Source organism: Procambarus clarkii, chromosome 63 (assembly GCF_040958095.1).
Source record: "Procambarus clarkii isolate CNS0578487 chromosome 63, FALCON_Pclarkii_2.0, whole genome shotgun sequence".
In the NCBI taxonomy this organism is placed as follows: domain Eukaryota; kingdom Metazoa; phylum Arthropoda; class Malacostraca; order Decapoda; family Cambaridae; genus Procambarus; species Procambarus clarkii.
In genome coordinates, this window is record NC_091212.1 from 11,451,125 (window position 1) to 11,478,707 (window position 27,583).

General features: G+C 36.2%; 1 protein-coding gene across 1 annotated transcript in view; it reads right to left on the reverse strand.

The window, feature by feature from the left end:
• slo (calcium-activated potassium channel slo) overlaps positions 1-27,583 on the reverse strand; it is a gene marked incomplete in the record, with an annotated part of 691,171 nt that overhangs the window by 164,018 nt on the left and 499,570 nt on the right. Inside the window, 2 exon segments of the mRNA XM_069308722.1 lie at positions 9,230-9,306; positions 11,489-11,644. Of these exon segments, the coding sequence (XP_069164823.1) occupies positions 9,230-9,306; positions 11,489-11,644 (233 nt within the window).

A 27,583-nucleotide genomic window follows, 5' to 3' on the forward strand; every position in this document is an offset into this window, starting at 1 on the left:
CAAGCTGCTTTTATCGGTATCTGTGACACATTTACCTGATATAACATATTGGCATATTTATATGTACCGTGTGTTGCTTCACATTTTCTGTACAGTCAAGCCAGTGTAGGCATTAGCATATACTTTTATGTAGGTACTAGTACTATACTTTTATTAGTATAACTGTTCATTACTAAAGTTCAGTTTAATACCATAAACAATGAATTTTTACTAAAATCAGCAGTCGGCAAAATCAATCAATATTTTAGTGGAAATGCCCCCAGTTCCAGCACCAAAATATATGTACATCAATGGGTTGTAATAGCCTTACCTAGATAATTTGGTCATCCTTTGGTTACCAGGAAGGGGAATTGAAATGAGGCTCTACACTCACTTTCCACAGTCAACAGAATTATCATATAGTACAGTGGAACCTCGGGCAACGAGGTTCCATCTATGAGCATTTCAGGTAACGAGCGAGCCACTCACAGAAAATTTGTCTCGATTGATGAGCTTCCGCTCGGTTAACGAGCAAACCACGTGGTGCTTCCTAACGTTCCCGTTGGTTCTCGGACGCCTCCGATGACAGTGTTGATGTTGTTTCGCAAGACGAGTGTTTCACGTGACGAGCTCCGTACCGGAACGGATTAAATTCATTAACCGAGGCAACACTATAATAAATGAAGATCACTGTTGAGAGAAGGTTTACCTAAATTTCCACAGTATCACAATATTAAACACACACCTTCACAGTTACTCTGCCAATGCTAACTACATTCCAGTGACTCTACACTAAAGAAATTATTCATTTCATTTCCATTTTTGAAAGGAAGTGTATAATGGGTTCTGAATGACAGTTGCTCATTTTTTTAATCATTGCTGAGTAAGTTTGATTATTGACCACTGACCACTGCCTGTAAGTTTGTGATTATTGTTACAACAAATCATATTTCATTGCTCACCTTTGTTAATACACTGTACAAAAAAAAGTGACCTCATTAGCACTTCAGTGACATTACGTACTTAACTGCTTAGAATATAATAGAGCACCTGCAATGAGTTATCACACTATAGCCCATGTCAGAAATGTATGATGTAATAAAAAAAATATCTGAAGATACCAGGTAAAACATTCAAATGCCAAAGCATAAAGCTATTGACACTGCATGCACTATGACATGATTTTTCAGTGTCTATACTTTTAGTCAGAATTACTCTATTAATTCTTCAGATGCAAGTAACCTTCGTACGTCTCTTTCTGAGGATAAATATACGCTTTACCAATGCATTCACGACTGCTACCTGTCCATTGCTCTTCAAGCAATCAATATGGATCTCATTAGTATTCTGAATGTCAAAAAGATAGAAACAAATTCAGCCCTGGAGAAACAGTGGATTTTACAAGCACTTAGTAAGAAGCTTTGCAGTTGAACACTCTTTGCATTGCACAACCATTTCAAAGGCCTAGCCTTGTCAGTAGAGGGAGAGCTAAGAGAAGAAAATATTATCATGAATGTGAATAAAGGATTGTGACACTGCACTCAATCCACCCATGACCTGTGGGAGTGAACATGAACATGTAGTGAACACAAATTTAAAATTCAAGCTGTTGAAATTAGCTAATTATGAAATGTATGTTGTACTGGTAAATGAAAGAAAGTAATAGTTTCAAGTATATAAGATGATGTGGGTCAAGAGCAATACCATGATGGTTTTAGGCCTTCATAGAGATTGCTGGAGAATGTGAGTGATATAAAGAAGGAAAAGTTTGTAGGAGTGAAATACAGTACAAGGAATTTAGAGTGATGGGTAAGCAACCAACATCTCAGAATGACAAAGTGGTGGAGTACATACAAGAAAGGTCCCATGAGTAGGGCTGCTTGGAGGCTTTCTCTTGTGGCCACTCCTAGAGGAGTTCCAGGGGGAGTGGGAAGGGAACAAGGTGTCAGAGATACTATATTGATAAATGTATATATACAGATAGGGTATTCATAATGAGTCAATGCATTAAAACAGTCCTGCTGAAACCTCCCTCATCTCCTGCTATGGGCAGTGCTACTGCTATTAGTAGTACTATTATGATAAGTACTGCCAATATTGTTTTGTTTTTTTGCAACAATGAGCACCAAGAAGGGTAACAAATTGGGAAAATACTATATAATCTCATATTTTCAATGTAATTTTAAATCAAATCACCAAAGGATGGTATGTTTCTACCATGATTAATCAAATTACAGCACTATTTAACTGTCCAGATTTGATTGGAATTTTATGGCGGTGCAATCATTAACACAAAAAATTACACACTTAGAATTTCATATCTGAATTTTAAATTAAACTAAAATCTATATTTGCTGTTTTTTCATGTATTGTAAATGTTGGGTACCTTCCATGTTTAATATAAAAAAAATACACAAAAATAAATTAGTAGCTGCTTAAAATAAAGAAACCCGAATGACATCATGGTCGAAGCACATTCATTCGCATGTTAAAATAGACTCGACTTGTTTCCTGCATTAGTTTTTTACTAATAAATGAACAACATTTACTGACAAAATAAAATATTTTCAGTAAAACCTAATATATTTAATATAACATAAAACACTGTTCATGTAGATATTATCTTTTAAGATTTCTTGGAAATATAATTTCTAAAATACTACAGGTGGTAGATATGTGGTTCCTTGTACTATTGCTGAGGAACTTGACGTTCCTTAAAAAAAAAAAAAGTATTTTGCTTATTTCAGTCAATGAGAGGCAAGTGCTGGGATAATTTAAAGAGCTGCTAAATGGCAGGCAAAAACAGGGGGGAAAAAAAAGGAACTCACTTGGACAAATATGGCAACTTGTGTATGGATGTACTGTACTGAAATGCTTTCAGGAGAAACATAATAAGTTTATTCAATATAAACTTACATGTGCATGAGCACATGTAAGTTTATATATCTAAATGACCTCTGAGCTAACTCTAGCCAAGAAATTTATAAAGCATAAATGAGTTAGAAAGATGTTCTGTAAGATCAACAAATACTCCAATAGCCAGCTGCCAAAACAAATTCGACAATAGAAAGCTGTCTCGGTTCACTGAAACTCCTGGTAAAGAGCAAACAGTGGCTATGTTGCTTTCATTAACTATTGTATACAATAAAAAGTGATATAAAAGACACATGTAGACCAATGTGTAAACACAGGTGACTAGTCCAACTTGCCATATAGTCTGAAATAAAGAATGTTCTGTTTCCATTTTCAAGTTTGTTTATAATCCAATTCGCATATTCATGGCATGAAAATAGGCTGCTGTAAACAAATGACAATGAGAAAAACTAATAATAAATTACCATGCTGAATATTTTTTAATTGTATCCCTAAGTAAGTGATTTTAATAACTTACAGAAAAATAATTGCAAGCAGCTATTGCTTCATAAGTGCATATAATTATTATAATAAATTAAGTTACTGTATTTGTAAACCAGAGGGAGTGAGCCAGTATGTATAGAAGCTATGCTTTTCCAGCAATATGAATGTTATCAACTACAATGCTTGATGGGGATCCTATGTCATTTAATTATCTCTTATGAGAAAGTCCACTAGAGCACTGCTGGGATTCTAACCCTCAACCTGGGTACTCCCAAGCCATGCACTTTACCGCTGCACCATGACGTTGTATAAGTTATACAACCAGGAGTTCCATGTCGTGGTCCAGAGGTAAAGGTGCTCGGCTCGGAACCCTGGTCGAGGGTTCGAATCCCTGCATTGCTCCAATGGATTTTCTCATTGATATATCACATTAATGTGATTTCCTTGTGTAATAATCTCTACGATGGAAAGTAGAAATATAATTATTTATGTGCAATAGCCTGAATAATGATTATTTAGGCGTCATGCTAAGCACTGCAACCAAACAGGCTAGTCAGCATAATACAATGTGTTGAACATTAAGTAAGAGAAGTTAGAAAGTAAAAATGTGTAATATCTATAGGCCTGGATTTACTCTCTTTCTAAAGTATTCATACATCTATTTTTAATATCGTTTTTACAACAAATCTTAACTAAATATAACATGAAACATAATAACATACATATTTCTAGCTATTGAATAAAAGCATAATGTATCTATTGCACAGAAATCAATGAAGCTTCATTGAATGAAGATGAGGCACCAAGTCCCAAGAAATGGAATAAGTAGGAGTGACTGAAATTCATAAAATAAGAACAACATTTAGGGAGATACCAAGATAATTAGAACCAAACAAAATTGGCTTTTGAATGACACAACAAGACAGAGGGGAACATATGGTACTATATAAAAGGAAATCCAAACTGGACACGTGAGACTGGCGGTGATGCTGGATACACACGCAGGGAAAATTTGAATATTGTTATAATATCCTTAGATTCGAAGCATGAAGGACTTGACAATGAAGTTAAACAGTAACATGAATAATATGTGAAGGATTTAAATTGCTGTAATACATGAGTTAAAAATACTTTGGTGCCACACAGACCATCAATTGTATTTCAATTTGTGTGACCAAAAACACTGAGTGTAACTAAAGTAACCCTTAGCCAATTAGCCATGGAACATTAAAACATTTTTTGACCAATATATATAGCATTAAGAAAATACAATAAGATGAAAGATTATATAACTTTCAAAGAAAATTCTTGGTTATCAAAAATTTTCAGAAAATAATTCTTCATCCAGTTTTGTTAAGTTAAATTGATTTGTCAATTTCCAATACATGATGGAGATCAAATTTTCCCTTGAATAGGGTGCATATGTATGCATGTAATGAAAACTGAATTAGTAACTAATTTTGTACTTTATATTATTATTGACAATATAATGAGTAATCTTTCAGTGGTGCACCAAAGCTAAGCTTCATGGCTTGACAATATTAAATCTGTACTTCAAGCAACTAAACACAAAATAAATTTCAGATTTTGATAAGATATAAATTATCAATGACAAATGAAAAATAACAACCATACAAAAAAAAAAAAAAAGCCCCTTTCACTTTAACCACAATTAATTTTGAAATATTTGAACTATGAGGATCACTACAAGAAAAATTCAATATTAATTTCTTAATGGATTCAATTAAAGTAATTATATAATACACCTAGTGATAAAAGTAATAGTACTGAATATCTGTTCTTTAATTCAATAATATTCCTACTGTATTTGATTCAGAGGAAAATTTGCATTCCTTTAATTAATTTTGTGCTTTGTTGAGAAGTAACTGTAGACTTTCAAAGCAATGATGACAGGAATTTCAAGCTTTTAAAATGTAGCAAACCATCATAATATTAAAAAAAAAATTATCATGTGGTACTGCATTTCCAGTATAGATACCAAAAACTTGTAAAAATTCATTCATAGACTTTTTTTTTTTGCTAAAAACACTGCATCAGCCAATAACAGGATGGGATTTAAGCCGATTAGATAGTTATCAAATGAATTAATATATTTCTGTGTGGACCTGTCTCGGTATCTCCCTGAGCTAAGTCCTGGTCCTTTCAAGCCCTAGAGGGCTGCATGAGGCCTCTGAAACCCACCCTTGCCTACCAGGAGACAGGACCAGAACCTGGTTTTTTCTTTGTGGTGAAGGGGAGCTTGGAAATAACTGATCAACCCAAAATTGAGAAAGAAAAAACACCAGAAAGCATAAGTGCAACAAAACAAGTAATTGTTTGAAGAAAATTCTACCTATCCACCAAAGATGATAGTACTTAAAGCAACTATTGGTCTAATAGACAAAAATTGGACTGTTTTTATCCCCAAAAAGTTCAAATTTTTTACTATTAAAACACTCCAAATGGCATGCTAAAAAATGGAACAATAACTATACAATGTAACCTAACTTGTACTAGGATTAAATAAGCAAGCCTAGGCCTAATTTAGGTCATATATATATACACTAGGCCTATTAAAGTTTAGGTCTGGCTGTTGCTATCTTTCTCCTGCTCTCTACAAAGTTAATAGTGAAAAATGAGGACTCTTGTGTGACCAACAGTTTATTTTTATTGTAATAACTGGCATGTAATGTGTAGCTTTCATTTGTTATTAATCTAAATGTGTTTGTTTTTATTTAAATAACAGCTAGTTTAATTTGTGTTAATTTTATGTTTCATTTGCTAGTGTTTGCAAGTATGTTTAATTGCACATGACAATGTTTGTCTGTGTGTAAAGTAGACTACCCATGCATTTGCCAGTGTCTCACCTTTGGCCCGCCACCACCCTCAGAGGGGAGCCGCATCTAACCAAGTGAGTTAGTGTTGTTAACTATCTAAGTGAGGTTGTGTTGCGCTCATGAGGCACCCAGTTCTGAAGCAAGGTGTTTATCTCAAGTTTTCTCCTATTAACACAGAGACCTGTGTATCCTTAAGTTGAGTTCTATTTCATTTGCTTTAAAAATGAATGAAATGCATGCACAATGTTGGTTTAGTTGAAACCATGGAAAAAATATTGTGTTGTGTGTGGGATCCACTTGACTCAGTTTTGTATTTGCTGAAGTGTTATCATTATATTATTATGTATGTGTTAACATAAAATATTTAATTCAAAGAAATAAAACAAAAAATATATATATATAATTTTGGGTATACCTCCCTTACTCTGTACGTTTAACAAATAGTTGCTATAAGTCTTACCTAGCCAATCCATGTCTTAAATTTCTAATTTTTCCATCATCCTCTTGAGAAATAAAACCCGCCATTGAATGCAAACAAACACCTCTTTCTGGACGAGCCCCAGTGGCTCACTGAAGCTGTGTCGCTGAGATTGCTCCATGCAAATGGGTCGCATCAGATGCAAGAGTTCTGTTTGGCCTATCAGGAACCAGAGCTGAAACCTGACCCTCACTCTCAGAGGCGCAGAGAGCATGTGACAATTCGCCACCACACCTGGAAAGCATCCAGAAAGTCAGCGAAGCTTTACACACAACTGAAGGAGTTAACAAAGACCACAGCTTCAAAAACAGAAAACAACTCTGCAAACAATTCACACAGAAAAAGAGGAACAATGAAAATTACTGTGAAACCAATAGAAATAAATGCCACCACCAAGTGGGCCAGTCTCTACACGCAGTAATCTTCCTTCTCAGTTCTGGAGCTGATGAACAGCCCAACAATGAACCAAATAACCTGGTAGTGAGAAAGGAAGTCAGCGAACCACCGCGACTCATCCAGAAAGAGGCATTTCATTACATTCAACACTGGATTTCTGGAGGGAGCCTCAAAGTGACTTCCTGTAGCTAACTAACTACACAGAACAAAAATGGGACTTACCAGGGAGGAGTAGAGGTGGCTTGCACTAGTAAGAAGTAGAGAATTCAGGGTGGGAGACACAGTCCAGGATCTCTGTTAGAGTGCCAAAACCCCCGAATCCAAATATCAACCCAGAAGTTGTTGGAGAAGACTGTAGCCAACATAGCAAATTTGCGAACATCATGGCCCTGAGGACACACCTCAGGCTGTCTAGATTTGATGACACTGCAGACACTCTGGGAAATACGAGCCATAGAACAGAGGACCAAGGAAACAGGCATCGACAAACAAGGCGTCCACCAAGGCAGAACTAGTATCCCGTAGGTAACGGAAAAGAGCTGCCATCGGACATAACTAGTGATGTACCCCCGGATGGACCATTGAAGTACATTGTCAGGCCGATCTGCTTTAAACAGCAGAGCCGTGGAAAAGCACCCAGGTTCGAATACTAGGCTAGATTCAAACCCTCGAATGTATATTAAGGACTCGTCTTTGTTTTCTTTCCAGGATACTGCTTGCTGTGACTAGTCAATTGGCTTCCCGACCTCAAGCTGTGGTCTTGATTTCATTTTTAATTTCCAGGGTTTTTTCCATTTGGCCCATTTTCTGTTGGGGAAGTCTTTTATTTTCAATCCCAGATTTTTGCTAGTGAGGAAGGTTAGTCTGTGGGATTTCTCATAACAGTTATGGCTTTATGTGGTTACATGTGGATACTCGGTGACCTCTGGGATTCCCTTCTTCTCAGTAGGGTGGCAGGGTTCTGTATAGGTGCTTGTTAGTGATAGAACAGGCTGATTGTGACCCCAGGATGACCTGGGTTGCTACCTGATGGCAGTCAGGCACATCACAGATAGGGTATTTATGTCATGAAAACAGTCATTAGCCTTGTTACCTAATTTTCTTCAGCAGTTACTTGTTTTGTTGTGCTTATGATTTTCAGTAAATTTATGTTTAGGGTTGATCTCTGATCCCTTTGGTTCCCTTGCCTGATAGAGGCAGAATCTGGTCCTGGTTCCCAGTAGGCAAGGGTACATTTTATTAAGACTTCGATGAACCAGCACTTTGCTCACGGAGCTACTGAGGGCCCACCAGAGAAGGGGGGTTTCATTATATTTAACTCTTGATTTTTATGAATAATCAAAGAACAGTCTACAATGAATCCTTTCAAATTAACTTTGATGAATGTAGTATATAATCGGGCATGAATATTGTACAAGTTACAATCTAGTAAGTGAAAGGTTGAAATTCCCTAGCTAATGTGTAATTTATGTGAGGAGGCATCAAGAATAAGGATAAAGCTTTGAGGGGAAATGGGTTTTGGTCCTTTGAAATAAGATTTAAAAAACTCAAACCCCTTCGATGTAAAATGACTCGGTTGAAGTTTAATGCAGAGTAATATTTCTACAATTCATTTCCTCTCCTGATTATTACAACAGAGTACAGAACAGTACTTATAAATGTGAAATAATATTTACAAATTTTCAAATGAGCCAATTTTTCCTTATAGTCATTCAAATCTTAAAAATTAATGAGATAACCTAAAAATATATATATGGTAAAATAGGATATAAATAAAATTCACAATACTGCTGAAAATTGTAAGCCTATTCATCAATGGGAATCTAAATAATTTATAAGCTAGTATCTAATTTCAATTAAATAAAATTTGTCATCAGATGAGTGGTGACTGTTTTTCTGTGGTGAATATTAAAATTGGCGCTAAGTTCAACCATAACAATACAGTATAACTGATATCCTAAGTGATTATAGTTGTTCAAAATATTAATATTTATCTTCTAAGTTACACCAACCTGCCATACCAAACACAATAATGATGATATAATACATTTTACCACATAAATCAAGAGCATTAGCAAAAATTAAACACACACTTAAATACAAGTTGACAAACATTAGTTTTTAACTAATTTTTTGTACACAAAAGGAGAAATTAAATAATATTATATTAAATTATACTTACAGTTTTTACACTTGCACTTCTTGATAAGAGTCTCATCTTTAATATCATCATGACAGGCTTTGCAGTAATACCAGGCTCTGAAAAACATAACTTGTCTTGACTTTTTAGCATTCCTCTACTTATTGAAACTTAAATTTGTACAGGAACAAGAACTCCTTAATCAATTACTGAAGTGAAACTGAAAAAGATATCCCTACATATCATTATAAGATAACCTACATAAGTTATATATATATAAGGTAGGTTATATAAGATAACATACATATGCTTATACCTGTATCTACTGGCACATACGTCCTCCCATACCACATTACTGAGTATCTCTCAGTAAACACACCATCCCCAACCACATTATATTTCCTGGTACATACACCATCCTTCACCATACTATACAGTATCTTCCAGAACACACACTACCAAAATGTGTTTGTCCAAAATGAAATTTTCAGAAAAGCCGATACAATAAAAATTTCCGAGAACAACACAGAGCACACAGAGCGTTTTAGAGATGAAGTAGAAAAAAATGCTCAAGGAGTTAAGTTGAAACAAAGCAGTTGGCCCTGATAGAGTTTCACCTTGAGTTCTAAGAGATTGTAAACATGAGCTCAGCATTCCACTTCAATTGAGTTTTGAGGCATGTCTGTGCTCAGGAGCCCTTGCAGTACAGTATATGGAAATATGGAAAAAGTATATGGAAAATATACAGCATATAGAAAAAGTATATAGAAAAAGACTATTATAGTTCCAATCTACAAAAGTGGCAGTAAGGAAGACCTCCTTAATTATAGACCTGCATCACTGACAAGTGAAGCAGCCATAATACTGGAAAAAATATTTAACACCAAATGGAGAGAACACCTGCAGAATAATGATATAATAACAGACAGTACGGTTTTCAATCTGGAAGATCCTGTGTAACTAATTTGCTTAATTTCTAAGACAGAGCCACAGAGATTTTACAGGAAAGAGTTGGTTGGGTTGATTGCATTTATCTGGACCTAAAATAGGCTTTTGACAAGTCCCACATAAGAGGCTGCTCTGGAAACTGGAGCATACTGGAGGAGTGACAGGTAAACTTCTAATACGGATAAAACATTTTTTGACATAAATGAGTAGTAGTAATCAGAGGCAATGTATTGAACTGGAGAAATGTCAGAAGTGGAGTACCACAGGGTTCAGTTCTTGAACCAGTAATGTTCATTGTCTACATAAATGACTTACCAGAAGGAATACAGTACAGAATTATATGAACATGTTTGCTGATGATACTAAGATACCAGTAAAACTAAGAAACATAGACAATTGGCATGCCCTTTAAGAAGACCTGGATAAAATAAGTATATAGAGCACCACTTCGAAAATGGAATTTAATGTGAATAAATGCCATATTATGGAATGTGGAGTCGGAGAAAATAGACCACACACAACTTTCAAATTGTGTAAAAAAACTTTACAAAAGTCTGATAAAGAAAGAGTTTTAGGGGTGGTTCTAAATAGAAAAAGGACACCCGTGGACCACCTAAAGAACATTGTGTGATGAACCTATGCTATGCTTTCCAAATTCAGAATCGCTTTTAGATACATGGATGGTGAAATACTAAAGAAATTGCTCACGACCTTTATGACACCAAAGCTGGAATATGCAGCGGCTGTATATCTTAATTAATCTTAATATCATATCTTAATATTAAGCCCATATCTTAATTAATTAAGAAGAACATCAACAAACTGGAGAAGGTGCAAAGACATGCTACTAAATCACTTCCAGAACTGAAAGACAAGAGCTACAAGGAGAGGTGAGAGGCATTAAATATGCCAAACTGGAAGATAGAAGAAAAAGAAGTGATATGATCACTGTGTATAAAATAGTACGAGAATCAACAAAATTTATAATGAAGAATTCCTGAGACCTGGAACTTCAAGAACAAGAGGCCAATGATATAAACTAAAAGCTGCTGAAGAAATATAAGAAAATGCACTTTCGAAAATGAAGTGGTAGACAGATGGAACAAGTGAGAAGGTGGTAGAGGTCAAAACCATTTGTAGTTTCAAAGCGTTAAATGATCAAAATTGCTGGGAAGAGAGGACACCACGAGTGCAGCTTTCATCCTGTATCTAATTAGGTAATTACCACATTTTGTACCAAGGACACACATCATCTCCCACATTATATCTCACATAAAATGACTCTCCATAATTTCTGAAACATCAAGAGCCAAATTATTATCAATGACACTATAACACATCTCTGACTCTTACCTCTTAACTTCATCTGCAGACTGAGCAATAAAGAATCCTTGTGTATTTGGTTGAATTTTGGTGGCTTTTGGATTAATTGCAATCTTGCTATCTGTTCCCTCCTCGTTTTTTACTTCAATTGCCAGTAAAAGAAGCTTCAGTTTTGAAAAACAGAGTCTGTGGAGCAAATATTATTCAATTCTGAATTATATATATAATAGATGTATATTGAATAAACAACTGATGATTTCATAGAAATAAACTGTGGCCTACTTTATGCAGATACCATATTTCATAGGGAGAGTACCTTATGCACAAAGCTGTGGGTGGGAATTATAAATACTAATGATGTTGTTATATGAAGCAAGTAATAAAAAGAAGAGAAATTGGATAAAAATAATGTGTGTGTATACAACTTTTACTGATTACAAGAACAAAAGTAAACTGAAAATTCCTTGAATTCTACCATTACATATGACTGAGTAGTTTAGCTTGCAATTACAATTCAAGTTATTCTTTAATCAATCAATTTTAACTATCAGAACATTCACTAAATATGGTAAACACTATTATTTTCTTCATTATATCTTCTATTAATAAATAATATTTATGTAACTATAAATCTGAATAAACATATAAACAAAAACTTGCAAAATGTATACAGTAGAGGGTGTTTGGCTTTGCATTTTTTTAGTATGATTATCACATTAAATAGTGCACAAAAATATACCACAATGAATTGTTATTATCATGCAAAGACAATTTTAGAAGTACTTACTGTACCAATTAAGGTGGGCTCTCTTTTGCAGTGGTAAATAAAGAAAACAAAGAAATAAGAGATATAAAGCCAAAATGGAACATACGGAAAGCTGGAGGAGAAGGATAGGAGGGCGAGTTGTTGCTATGGAAGCAAGGAAGCTTATACCTGTACAGTATTGAGATGCCAACAAACAAGTCTCATGTCTAAGTTCAAAGAGGGCAAATGTACATGTCATATGTACTACCTAATAACTGAATCTAACCTTTTAACTGTACTAGGTATAAACCTTGGAATAAATCTTCATTTGATTTAGGAAGACCCAGGAATATGTAAACAGAATTAAAATTAACAGGAGAGGAGAACAGAATTAAAATGAAAAATCAATAGGCTTCACATTCCTTTTATTCCACCCAACTTTGAAGCAGTACATTGTCTTGTCTTTAATCAAGTGGAATGATCTTGACTTAAACTTGATGCAAAACAAATACAAATTTAATTTCGGTAATTAAAAAATGTTACTTTTGACCGAAAATAATAGTTTATAGCTTACAAATTTAAACTCTTTATGAATTTTCTGAAACTATTTCTAAAACAGGTTCTGAAAATATTTTACATGTTTTGAATACATCTTTATAAAATTTTATATTGAACAACATTATTTGATCTAGCAAAATCACTTTATATTATTAAAATATTGAAAAAGCAATATAGCTCTTTAGTTGCTTAAACAACTCCTATATATCAGCCACCGATGATAGATGAAGGCAAGATCTCCATCCCTTTAACTCAGTTGTATATTTGTCCTGAGATAACAGCAGTTTGATGAACTGGAATTCCAGGTAGAATCAGAGGCATGATTCATACTGCTACATTTTGAATAACCGAGTAACGTCTTTCCTTACTAAACATTATCTTTTCTAAGCTACTCAGCAGGCTAAAGCTCTATCTCCAGTGCATCAACACTACCTCTGTTACATAAACACCATCTCTATTCTATAAGTGCTGTATCATCCTCCCTAAATAATCAATCATCATTACAATTTAAAACTATGCCATCCTCATCGTAAAAGCAGTAGTATTCCATGTAAGAGCTAATCTCCTAAAAGTCCTTGTCTCTCCCTACATGAAACAACATCACCATTAAAGCTTTAACATCATTATGAAAGTAAAAACCTGGCTACAGAAAAGTAATATTTTATAAGGACTGTATACCATCTCAATCACAAGTTCTATTAAGCTAAATAAAGTCTTTTAGGTCTAGGGAATGATTCAAAACTCCCACAGGTACACGAGTCTCACATTTTGTTTCTCAGGACTTCAGTAAACAGATGCCATCTTGAAAAAAAAATCTCTGTATCCCTCCTGACTGTGAGAATCTCAGTATTGCTAGAGCAACCAAGGCTGGCATATCCAGCAGGAGCTCACAAGCCAACTATGCAGATCGGGAACACAGTACTACTTAATAATGATGAATAAAATAAGTACTGGTAACTGCAAATATTTTTTAATGATATTCTCAAAGATAATCCTGACTGTGATAAAAACTATGTACAAAGTTAAGATATCAGTGAACACAAAACTAGTTATGATGTTCACAGCAGGAAGCAGACATTCACAGCACACAGCTGAGGTTTTATGCATGTATGCATCATCCGGTGTGACCTCATGTTCTTTTACAAAATCCCCTTGTGGAAAATAATTCATATTTTATGATTTAGTGACAGGAATCTGATAGAAATAGCAGTACTGTGGCTAGACTTAGTGATGTGCGTAGTATATTTGAAGGCATTTTGCTATGCTAGGTGACGTCGTCTCGTCAAAGCATGTGGATCTCTTCTGTGCTAAGATTTCATTACCACACCTACTAGAGTTATGTAGTGGCTTGTTATGGTTTATAAAATTATAGATAGCTGTATATAGTGTAATAACAGAAAAAGCTGTACATTTAATTGTTCACATAATCGAATATTGTGTGCATATTTGTGACACAAATATATCTGTGCATACCTATGATCTACATGTTCAGAGATAAAAATAACATTATTGACAGCCCAATGCATCATTGTACAGTACTTGAAAAACAAGGTATGTAATATCAATAAAAATATGAAGAAAATAAAATAGGTTCATTGCATGTAAGACTATGAACAAGTTATGTTCTGAGGAGGTTGTCGTAAAGCAGTTGTTTGGAATGTGAACCAAGATTTTCCATAGGACCAATGCTATAAATGGAAGATGCATCCCTGAGCCACCAAAATTCCTCACAAAACAGATATTTTTAGGACATTTAATATAAAAAACACAGCATATTACAGTACAGTATTTACCTTGAATGTTGGATTTATCCTGCATGTCAAAGACAGCTGTTTTTGAAGATTGAAGTGGGTTTAATAACATGAATAAATAAATGAAAATACATGTGTACTCTACTGGCATTCTACTCTCCACCCTTCAATCACCAGCCTGCGGACCCACCCCAGCCCAACAGCGTAAACACAATTTGATTTTTACCACTGCACCCTGTACTCACCTAATTGTGCTTACGGGGGTTGAGCTCTGGCTCTTTGGTCCCGTCTCTCAACCGTCAATCAACTGATGTACAGATTTCTGAGTCTACTGGGCTCTATCATATCTACATTTGAAACTGTGTATGGAGTCAACCTCCACCACATCACTTCCTAGTGCATTCCATTTACTAACTACTCTGACACTGAAAAAGTTCTTTCTAATGTCTCTGTGGCTCATTTGGGTACTCAGCTTCCACCTGTGTCCCTTTGTGCGTGTGCCACCCGTGTTAAATAATCCATCCTTGTCCACCCTGTCAATTCCCCTGAGAATTTTGTATGTGGTGATCATGTCTTCCCTAGCTCTTCTGTCTTCCAGCGACGTGAGGTGCAGTTCACATAGTCTGTCCTCATAACTCATGCCTCTTAGTTCTGGGACTAGCCTAGTGGCATACCTCTGAACTTTTTCCAGCTTCGTCTTGTGCTTGACTAGATACGGGCTCCATGCTGGGGCTGCATATTCCAGGATTGGCCTTACTGCTGTGGTGCAGTGGTAAAACACTCTTCCGGAGTTTCGTAAGTCATTTGGCCTGGGTTCGTATCCTGGCCAGGGTGGGTTGACTATGTGCCATTCCTTAACCGTAGCCTCTGTTCACCCAGCAATGAATGGGTATCTGGTTGTTAAACAATTTGGCAAGTCATATTTCAGGAAAATTAAGATTAAGGATCTGTCAAAAATGCTATACATACTAGTGGCTTTACAAGAATGTAAGAACTCTTGTATATACAGTAAAAATAAAAAGAAAAAAGGCCTGTTTGTGGGTTAATGAGGACATGTTAAAGCCACCATTTTTAACAATTGACATCTTCCCAGAACATCACTTCCAAAAACAATCCTGATACCCATCACCCTTTACTCAAGTCACCCTATACCCACCCACTCCAGCCGATGACATGATAAATATTGCTAGCTGTATATCTCCACCTACCTATCTCCCTCCCTACAATTCTCACACACCTAGTCTCTCATCTCAATGTTCATTCTTCCCATCCCCAAGCACCCACCTGGGGCAGGGCAGAGTGGGCAAAGCAGACAGGTAGGGTGGTGATGGGGCTGGTTAGATGACTGGCAGTTCCTTCCCTCACACACTATCCATCCTCCCCCTCTGCCACCCACCTGGCTCTTAGAAGGGTCCTTATGTGTGGCACTCAGTGTCTAGGCCTTCAGCTGAGAGGATGTGTGCCTCATGCCTCTAGGGGTCATGACCCTCAAATCCTCTGTGTCTAATCTCCTATTGTGTTTGTATAAACACATTCACACTGCTGCTGAGTGCCTTCAGTACTATAGCATAAGTCACTAGTTAAACGAGGATACTCAATAGTGAGCAATTAACTTAAGGCTATTCCTGGTGGCACCCACTCACAGCCAACCGTCTCTCCAGCCAATAGGGCCATTGTCTGAAATTCCTTGCCCTGCCTCCTACAACAGCCCTCCACGACAGAACCCACACAAACACACCACCTTAGTGGTGTGTCCCTAATAAGGGGCACCCTAGTATAGTTGATAGAGCCCCCTGCCTCGTGTTCCTAGGGTCGCAAGTTCAAGCCCTACCCAGGGCGTCTTACAGAGAGTTTGTTAAATGCAGCAGAATATTATTTTTAATGCCCTTCAAGAAAACCTGGACAAAATAAGTATATGGAGCACCATTTGGTAAATGGAATTTAATGTTCATAAATCCCATATTATGGAATGTGGAATAGGAGAACACAGACCCCACACAACCTATAAATTATGTGGAAAATCTTTAAACTTCTGATAAAGAAAGAGATCTAGGGGGTGGTTCTAGATAGAAAACTATCACTTGAGGACCACATAAAGAATGTTGTGCGAAGAGCCTATTCAATGCTTTCTAACTTCAGAATTGCTTTTAAATACATGGATGGCGAAATATTAAAGAAATTGTTCACGACTTTTGTTAGGCCAAAGCTAGAATATGCAACAGTTCTATGGTGCCCATATCCTAAGAAGCACATTAACAAATTGGGAAAGGTGCAAAGACATGCCACTAAGTGGCTCCCAGAACTGAAGGGCAAGAGCTATGAGGAGAGGTTAGAGGCATTAAACATGCCAAAACAAGAAGATAGAAGAAAAAGAGGTGATATGATCACTACGTACAGGAATTGATAAAATTGATAGGGAAGATTTCCTGAGATCTGGAACTTTGAGAACAAGAGGTCATAGATTTAAACTAACTAAACAAACCTGCCGAAGAAATATAAGAAAATTCACTTTCGCAAACAGAGTGGTAGACGGTTGGAACAAGCTAAGTGAAGCGATGCTGGAGGCCAAAACCGCCAGTACTTTCAAAGCGTTATACAATAAAAAGTGCTGGGAAGACGGGACACCACGAGCAGAGCTCTCATCCTGTAACTACACTTAGGTAATTACACTTAAGTAACTACCAGTACACACCCACACCAACTCACACACCCATACCGACAAACATACCTACACACACACCCACACCTATGCCTATGCCATGCTTTCTAACTTCAGAATTGCTTTTAAATACATGGATGGCGATATACTAAAGAAATTGCTCACGACTTTTGTTAGGCCAAAGCTAGAATATGCAGCTGTTGTGTGGTTCCCATATCTTAAGAAGCACATCAACAAACTGGAAAAGGTGCAAAGACATGCTACTAAGTGGCTCCCAGAACTGAATGGCAAGAGCTACGAGGAGAGGTTAGAGGCATTAAATATGCCAAAACTAGAAGACAGAAGAAAAAGAGGTGATATGATCACTACATACAAAATAGTAACAGGAATTGATAATATCGATAGGGAAGATTTCCCGAGACCTGGAACTTTAAGAACAAGAGGTCATAGATATAAACTAGCTAAACACAGATGCCGAAGAAATATAAGAAAATTCACTTTCGCAAACAGAGTGGTAGACGGTTAGAACAAGTTAGGGGAGAAGGTGGTGGAGGCCAAGACCGTCAGTAGTTTCAAAGCGTTATATGATAAAGAGTGCTGGGAAGACGGGACACCACGAGCGTAGCTCTCATCCTGTAACTACACTTAGGTAATTACACATACATTTTGTGTAAGCATACATCTTGTGTAACAAATCTACTTAGTTTCAATGATAGAGCCACAGAGTTTTTACAGGCAAGAGGTGGTTGGGTTGACTGCATTTATCTGGACCTAAAAAAGGCTTTTGACAGAGTCCCACATAAGAGGTTGTTCTGGAAACTGGAACAAATTTAACAGGGAGGCTTCTAACATGGATGAAAAATTTTCTAATTGACAGAAAAAAAAGGGAAGTAATCCGAGGCAATGCATCAGACTGGAGAACTGTCACGAACAAATTACCACAGGACAGGGTTCAAATCTTGCACTGGTAATGTGCATCGTCTATATAAATGACATACCAAAAGGAATACAAAATTATATGAACATATTTGTTGATGATGCCAAGATACTAGGGAAGATAAGAAACATAGACAATTGCCATCCCCTTGAAGAAGACCTGGACAAATTAAGTGTATGGAGTGCCACTTGGCAAATAAAATTTACTGTAAATAAATGCTATGTTATGGAATGTAGAATAAGATAAAATAGACCACACACAACCTACAAATTATGTGGAAAATGATTTAAAAAATTCAGATAAAGAAGGAGAACTACGGATAGTTTTCTAGACAGATAGCTGTCACATGAGGATAACAAAGAACATTGTTCGAGGAGCCTATGCAATGCTTTCCAATTTCAGAATTGCTTTTAAATATTGTACATTGATGGTGAAATACAGGTACTAAAGAAATTGGTCACAGCCTTTGTAAGAGACCAAAGTTTGAACATACAGCAGTTGTATGGTGCCCATACCTTAAGCACATCAACAAACTGGAAAGGTGCAAAGCCATGCAACTAAAAGACGTCCAGAACTGAAAGACAAGCGCTACAAGGAGAGGTTAGAGGCATTAGATATGCCAAAACTAGAAGACAGAAGGAAAAGGGGCAATATGATCACTATGTACAAAATAGTAACAGGAATCAACGAAATTGACAAGGAAGAATCTTGAGGCCTGGAACTTCAAGAGCAACAGGTCATAGATTTTAAGCAACTAAACAAAGCTGCTCAAGAAATTGAAGAAAATTCACTTTTGTAAACAGAGTGGTAGATAGTTGGAACAAGTTAAGTGAGCAGGTGGTAGAGGCCAAAACCGTCAGTACTTTCAAAGCATTATACAACAAAGAGTGCTGTGAAGACAGGACACCATAAACATAGCTCTCATCCTGTAACTACACTTAGTTAAATACACACCCACAAACTCTAACAGCCTAATCCTACAGGCACAAATAGTAAATACATTCACTCGCCATACCTTCCAGTGGACTGCGTAAGTTTTTTGTACAATATTCCACCATTAGGCTGCCACACAGAAGTTTAGTGCTGCCGCAAAATTTAAAGGAATGCTTTAATAAATTTGTACAATGATTTTTATGCATGAAGAGGGTACAGGGGGACACGACAGAATGTTCGTAAAGCAGACTGTCTGTACAAACAACTTGATGTAAGAAGATGTGTGGTGCTAGGCTGACCTTGGATCATGATTATGAAATTATAACTCTCACTGGACCAGTTTAGTAGTTGGCTATGGTGCACAAAATTGTATTGTATATATAATGCATCAATATAGTGTAAAAACAGCAGCAAAAAACAGTTTTATTGTTCACAGATTATAATAGGGTCCCAGTAGTGTAGTCGGGTTCGTTCTCGACGCACAATCGAGAATTCCGGGTTTGAATCCCAGGCGGAACAGAAATGGTTGGTCACATTTCCTTTCACCTAATGCCATTGTTTGAGAGAATAGCATAAAGTTCTGTCGTGACGATGCAAGTCTCTGGAGGCAGGCGACACATATAGGTGTGGTCAGGAGAAACAACAGAGTAGCCTACACCGTATGCAGACTTAGACCCATCGGTGAAGATGGAAATGGAGCTGGAGTGTCAAGAAAAGTGTTCAAGGAAGAGGTGTTTTAGAACTGTAGGAGGGGTAAAAGCTTTAGTGATATGGGTCAAGGATTTACAATATTTATGAAGGGGGACCCTCCATGGGGGCAAGGGCGGAACAACACAAGGAGAAATATTAGTAATACTAACCGAAAGAGAATGTTGCAGGCGAGACAACTGGACAGAAAGAGGAAAGTGGTGAAGGGGAACAGGAACTATAAGAGGGGAAAAGTCAAAGCATGACACAGGTGAGAGTGAGGGTGTTGTAAGAAACGAGCAAGGTAGCAAAGACAGAAGCTATTTCGGCGGTCCTAAAGAGACAGGAAGCCAGTGTCAACGTACAAGCTGAGGGTAGGAGTCGAACGAAAGGCACCAGAGCTGAGGCGCAACCCAGTACGGTGCAAAGGATCAAGATGGTGAAGAGTAGAGAAGAAGCAAAAGAGTAATCAGGGCAACCATAATCGAGTTTATACAGTATGAGAGAGGAATGTAAAGAGAGGAGCGTGTGCCTATCCGTGCTCCAAGAAGTATGGGACAAAACCTTAAGTAGGTTAAGGGCCTTAGAGCATTCAACTCAGAGGTAAGCGATATGGAAACAAAAGTGCAGAAAAATATTGAAAAGTTCTCTTTTGTAAAGAAAGTGGTAGACAAATAGAACAAGTTAAGATGGTAGATTCCAAATGTTAGTAGTTTCAAAGCATTATATGACCGAGTACTGGGATGATTAGACATCACAAGTGTAGCTCTCATCTTGTACCTACTTAGGTAAATACCATCAACAAAAAAAACCCTAGATGATACCAACCACAGGGTCTGCAGAGGAATAAAGAGACGCTTGCACTGACCAAAGAGAGGCTCTCTACACAGTAGCCTGACCTCTCAGGAGCACACTCCAGAACACACCCAAGAAGTTACTCTGTTAGTTACTCATCCCCGTGAAATGCCAGTGTGTCATGTCATATTGGGAAATTGAATGAAAACTGCCCTCATCTTCCAGCCTCATATTTGCGAATATTTATGCATTGATTTTTTGGCTTAAGTTCTTATCATAATCCCTTTTGCAATCTCAACACCATGTGGCTCGTATCTTGTAACTATCTTCGTTACTTAGCCTCAAAACCTTACATTTGTCTTACGTATCCTCAACAGTAGATAAAAAGAAGTAATTGCAGAATTCTAGTTACCTAATACCAGTATGGTATAAAACCTTATTATAGGCTGCCAGACGTATAGATCAGTGTTTAAAGTAATAATAATACGTTATTATTAATGTAATAATATTATTAAAATAATAATAACAGCTGACAGCCCGGTCGTTTTTCGTTACCCTGGTGAGATTCCGTTCCCGTCAGGGAACGATGCAACTCTGAAAACGGAAACCAAACGAGAGAGAAATCTCATCGGGGTAACGAAAAATGACCGGGCCTACGATGCAACTCTGAAAACGGAAACCAAACGAGAGAGAAATCTCACCGGGGTAACGAAAAATGACTGGGCCTACGATGCAACTCCAAAAACGGAAACCAAACGAGAGAGAAATCTCACCGGGGTAACGAAAAATGACCGGGCCTACGATGCAACTCTGAAAACAGAAACTAAACGAGAGAGAAATCTCACCGGGGTAACGAAAAATGACTGGGCCTACGATGCAACTCCGAAAAAAGCAAAATGTTGCATCGTAGGCCCGGTTTCCACTACTATATTTTATATATATATATATATATATATATATATATATATATATATATATATATATATATATATATATATATATATATATATATATATATATATATATATATATATATATATATATATAGATATATATATATATATATATATATATATATATATATATATATATATATATATATATATATATATAGATATATATATATATATATATATATATATATATATATATATATATATATATATATATATATATATATATATATATATTTATTTATTTATTTATTTATATGGACATAAAATTATTTGCAGCAACTCCTTGCATTTGAATGGCCCATGTGACTCTTCCTCGGGAACCTTGCTGCTGGAGGGAGGATTAATTAATGACGTCCTCGCAACTTTTCTCTGCCCTACTACAGCCATGGCAAGTTCATTTTATTTAGTTTTTTCCATGGTGAAGGAATGCACTTTAATAATATTACAAGGAAAAAAATTTGAGTTATTTTTTCCTGTGCACCTGGTGATGAATTGTACAAATAGAGGCATAACCCAAGGGTTAAACCCCATCTTTATTGTACAATACCATACATACATTAATACCACTACCTAAAATTACCCACCAACATGACTATTATCTTCACATGACCACGATTAGTACATGAGCAGCACATTTCTATTACTTTATATTAACAGCTTTAGCTTCACTATATATACTTAATCTACATGTGTTATACATAATTCCTATTTCTAATACAAATACAATTAAAGTCCTATTTGCAATATATACTATAAATAGAATCTCTATCAAATTTTATTTCAATTATGAAGATCATATCTTCTCCAGACAAGACTACAGCACCTCTAATGCTGCACCTCTAATTTTTACATCTAATACGAATAAGCATTATCCCTAATATGTAAATCTTATCTCTCCTACCTAATCTCTACTATATAAATGATCACTAATCAAGTCATATCTCGGTTGTGTGAATTTCATGCCTCTGTATTTTTTTTCCTTTACATTTGTCAAGCTTCCATTATGTAAGTTTTATACGGTATTTGAGTTATTACTGTACCTGAGAATAAGGGAATGGCATAATGTAGATTTTTCTATAATGATAAATCAGATATCACAATGGGGTAAAAACTTTGGCTGAAATATCGGAAATGTATGCCAAAGAATTCTGAATGGTTACTTGCCAACCATATGAACAAACAACTCACCATTTGCTTGCACTGGGGGAACAAGAGAGTGTGTAAAAATAAACTACCAAGGCAAGAATTTACAAGCATTAAAACAGAAAAAACACTGAAAGACAAAGATGCGAGTAAGGGAAATAGGATAAGTCAAAGAATAAATTGCTATGCACTGCAGAGGCAATGTGGAAGTGAACAAAATAAATCAGTTCACGAGGTGATGCTGCAGCGAATACATAACTAAAGTAGGCCTCAAGCATATTCATTACAACACCATAGAATTATCACTCAAAAGCATTACTAATGTAGGTAACAAAACAAGTAAAACAACTAAATAAATAAATAAGCTAGAGCAAAAGCATAAAAAACCCTCTGATGAAGGCATCTAGTAACCACAATTTGTGATACAATATATACTTCCAGTCGTAGTATGTCACTTCAATATTTTATCTAGAGAAAATGCCAAATCTTAATTATTCAGAACAATGAGAGCTCATCAGTAAAAAAAAAAAAAAAAAAAAAAAAAATTGCACAGTAAACACCTACTGAACATATAAATGAAGGTTGTTCAGGGAGGCACAGAGATATCAGATATTTGAAAGAAGAATACACACATGCACCTATCACTTATTTTCGATAGTTTCACCACCATCGAGCTTCCTCCAACTACTACCCTTTATAACCCCTAAGAGAAAGCAAATTTCAAGAGTAGGTGGCTAATTGCAAAGCTCAGACATTACCTGATGATTTCTAGTGTTCATCTCCAAAACAAAGGAAATAAATATCTTTAATAACAGTCCTAGCCAAACAGCTCATAAATCTATACTTTCAGGAAGTTACCGTGTGAAAGGGAAGAGTCCACGAGCACAGTTACCTCTTCTCTGCCACACTATAGCTTCACTCCAGATATAATAATAATAATAGATATGATCACAGACTACAAGAGAAGAGATGAGAAAGGAAGAAATGAAAATATAGACAAGAAGTATAAATGGGACGTAAAGAGGGAGGAGATGGTATAATGGGAGGGAAGCAGAGGAGAGGGACAGAAGAGGGAGGAGGGGATGGAGAGGGAAGAAAGGGAAGGGATGGAGAGATATGAAAGAATTGGGATGGGAATGAAAAAGAGGGAGTGAAATTTTAAGTGAATGTGTATGATTGGGCATGTGTACTCACCTGTCTATAATGATTATATTTATTCATCTGTTTTTGTATCCACATGCATGCATGGCTGTGCATTTACTCACCTGTGTGCATGATTGTTTTTATGGTAGTACCTATTTGTAGTTCCATGAGTAGAGCAGTGTTCATGGTGCCCTTTCTCTTTAGTAAAGCATTAATATTTGTAAAACTTTCAGTAGTCTTGGCCCGCACTGCTACCTTCTGATGTCTAGTATAACAACTGATTTGTCCCACACTGCCACTACTGGAGTCTAGTACAACAGTCAACTTGGCCTTCTGGTGTCCAGGTTGACTTTATTTGGTACAAAAATCTTGCATTCATCAATTTGCAAGGAACTATTTTCAGTAATTTGCAGTTGTAACTTCTTGCTCTTCCTACCCATTAATGGTTTCATAAAAATGTCCGTCTCTCTCTCTCTTTCTCTTTCATCATATCTGCTCATAATCTTGTAAGCAGTGCTTATACATTTATTTTCAGTATGGTTTGCAGTATGGAAACTCCCAGTCTTTCTTCTTAGCTCACATTTTTAAAATTATAATAACCATTTATATTTTTGGCTACAGTATAGCATTAAATATTTTCTTAGTTACAAATTCCAAACTCTAGCTGTATATTCCAATTTAGGTTAAACATATGAAGATCTAGTTTTAATTTTTCTAGTCTTTACATAATTTCTCACTACAGAATTAGAAACAAAATTTCTGGTGTTAGTTTGTTACTGTTAGCCACTTGCTGATTTTTGAGCCACTTGTTACTTTACGAGACTTAAAATTTCCTTATGCCACTTATATTTTTCATAGGGCCTATTTTCACACTCATATTTCCATTATCTCTGAAATAAGTCTGCATTAAATTACATAAATCATTTGTCTCATTTGTTTAGTTTGTTAATCTTCTTGAAGGGTTTCACATCCATTGATTTTCTAATGTGCACAAAATATATAATATACTGTACATAACACTCACTTTAAAGTGTGGAGGGGTGATCTGTTTTAGCTGGTGGGTTGAGCCTTAATCCAACACACAGTGAGATTTTGGAAGAATCAGTTATACCAGGAATGAAAGCATCCAATAATTGTTTAAGGTCCAACATCCAAAGGAATATCTGTGTCATTATACTGAGAAGTAGAAGAGTCTTGTATTTCCTGTTAATAAATGGTGGAGGTATTTATTGAGGCAAGAACTGGGTTATTTAAGGACAAACAACCCTTTTCTGTACTTTCATAGATTTTACGTGTGCTAGCTTTATGTGTTGTCTTAAGTTAAATATTTATATTATCAGAGAACATTATACCAATACTTACAATTGTTTTTTTTGAGGAACACATATAAAATATCACATATATTATGCTGATAATTTCCGATACTTAAAATACATTCTGCCACTCATTTACTTTCTACATTTGGGAAAAAATGATTTAAAACTGGTATGCATATTACATGTCAATTGAAACAGTATTACAGAAGGTCCCATTTGAAATTATCATGAAAATCAAGCTAAGATGGCTATTTACCATAACACATCAGGAATCTTTTCAAACCGCTATATCAGGTCGTATCATATCAGTGCTAGGGAAGCACTGGAGTTCAATCTAGCTAAGAGCAATAATAGAAAGACCATAAATTGTCATCCCCACTTCCATGGAAATAAACATTCCATTCACCTGGGAAAGGTGAATGGAATTCACCTTTAACAGTTTCACTAGGATGCTTCCCAAGACAAGCACAAAATGGAAATGGCTAACCACAACAAATAAGAAATATAGAGAAAACTCATCTGAGCTGCAGATTGGGGGCTCATAAAAAGGCAGCAAATAGAGAACCCAAAGTGCAGGAGATTCAGGCCTCAGACAGCAGTGTGAAACAGCAGCAAATAACCTGGAGGAAATCCATCCAAGTGCAACTGACGGAAATTCTAACAAATCCTTCGGAGGCAGTAATAGTCCAAATGGATCATCAGGAACTCAAAGCCTAGATGTCATAACAGGGCATCACTGAGAAAATCGCCTTTGAGAGAGGCAAATTTACAAAGGTCATATCCCAATGAAAGGGTATTGGTTATTTCCTCCCCATTCTTATGAAGTATACAAATACAAGATGCAATTTACATAATATATTGATAACATGTACCTTGGTGTGGGGAACTCATCCTTATATGTACAATCAGAAAGGGGGTTATATAAAATATCACAGCTATATAGATGGCCCTATGGGTCATCGCACGTGCTTTCCTTAACAGAATAAAATATTTAGGTGTTTGCTCATGTCTGTGCATTTTCCTTGCCACTCACAGCATACAGGCCATGGTGGAGGGTAATGTCTAATAATGTTGTGAAAATGAAGGAGTAAGAGGTAGATCAGATGGGCTGGAAAGAGCAATAAGGAAGGCGAAAAGATTCCAGTCCACCTTATGAACCCTCCACCTAGAGAAAGAGAGGAGGAGAGCAGTAAAAAGAATGATACAACAATGGGGAAATCATCCCCTTATGGAGGTCATTGAGGACTCCCCACTTCCCTATATAAAGGGAAGAGGAGCAGAGAGAAAGATCAAAACAGGAAAAAGTGCAAGTGTGCAAGTCTACAAGAGTTGTCTAGTAGGAATTCAGGAGAGACAATAAAGAAGAGAAGATGAAAGGTTTTAAAATACAGTCACAAGTATTTATAAGAACCTCACCCCAGAGGGCATGCCAACAGATAAAATCACCCAGGAGTAGCACAGACTCCAGTAATGAGTCTAAGAGGTATTCAAGATTGGGAAGAGAAATTGGATTATGTGGAGGGAGATAAATGGAACAAATGTATACCTTTACTCACAGAGATACAAGCAGCAGTGGAATGAATGTTCTACTGAAAAAGATGGAGGATGAAAGAAACATCACGCCAGATCAAGAGAGCAGTAGAGTTTGGGGTTTCAGAAAAGGATGGAGGGAAGGAAAGAAAGGAATAACCACGGAAATGACTAGTATTAGTGCCAACCATCGGCACCTGGAGATATACAAAGCAGTGAGAACAGTAAAATAAAACATTGAAAATTCATTAAAATGTACAAAGTACATTTTAGATGTACAATGAACATTTTCATTAAAATGTACAATGTACATTTTCATTAAAGTCAATGTACATTTTCATTAAAATGTACAATGTACATTTTCATTAAAATGTACAATGTACATTTTCATTAAAATGTACAATGTACATTTTCATTAAAATGTACAATGTACATTTTCATTAAAATGTACAATGTACATTTTCATTAAAATGTACTATGTACATTTTCATTAAAATGTACACTGCACATTTTCATTAAAATATACATTGCCTGGAGAGTGCAAGAGAGGCCAAGACTACCCTCACCAGCCCAAGAGAATTATACATGAACTCCTTCACCATGAAAAGAAAAATCCTTTAGGGGGAAGAGAGGGAAGGGAGGTTGCTGGTACAAAATGTCATCCATTTCTGACTATTATGAACTTATCAAATGAGACTTTCACTTGTACTGCTTTAGAAAGCATTCAAGGGAAATAGTTCAGAAACTTTATTACAATAAATAGAAATTTCTGGTGATCCTGAAGTTATCCTGTTGAGATTGCTCTATGAAAATTGATCACACTAGATGAGAGAGTTCAGCTTGGCCTACCGGGAATCAGAGCAAAAACCTTGCCCCCTTCACAGAGGCACAGAGAGCAATAACAATTCACCACCATACTGGAAAACATCCAGAAAGTCAGTGAAGCTTTATAGACAACTGGAAGGATAACTA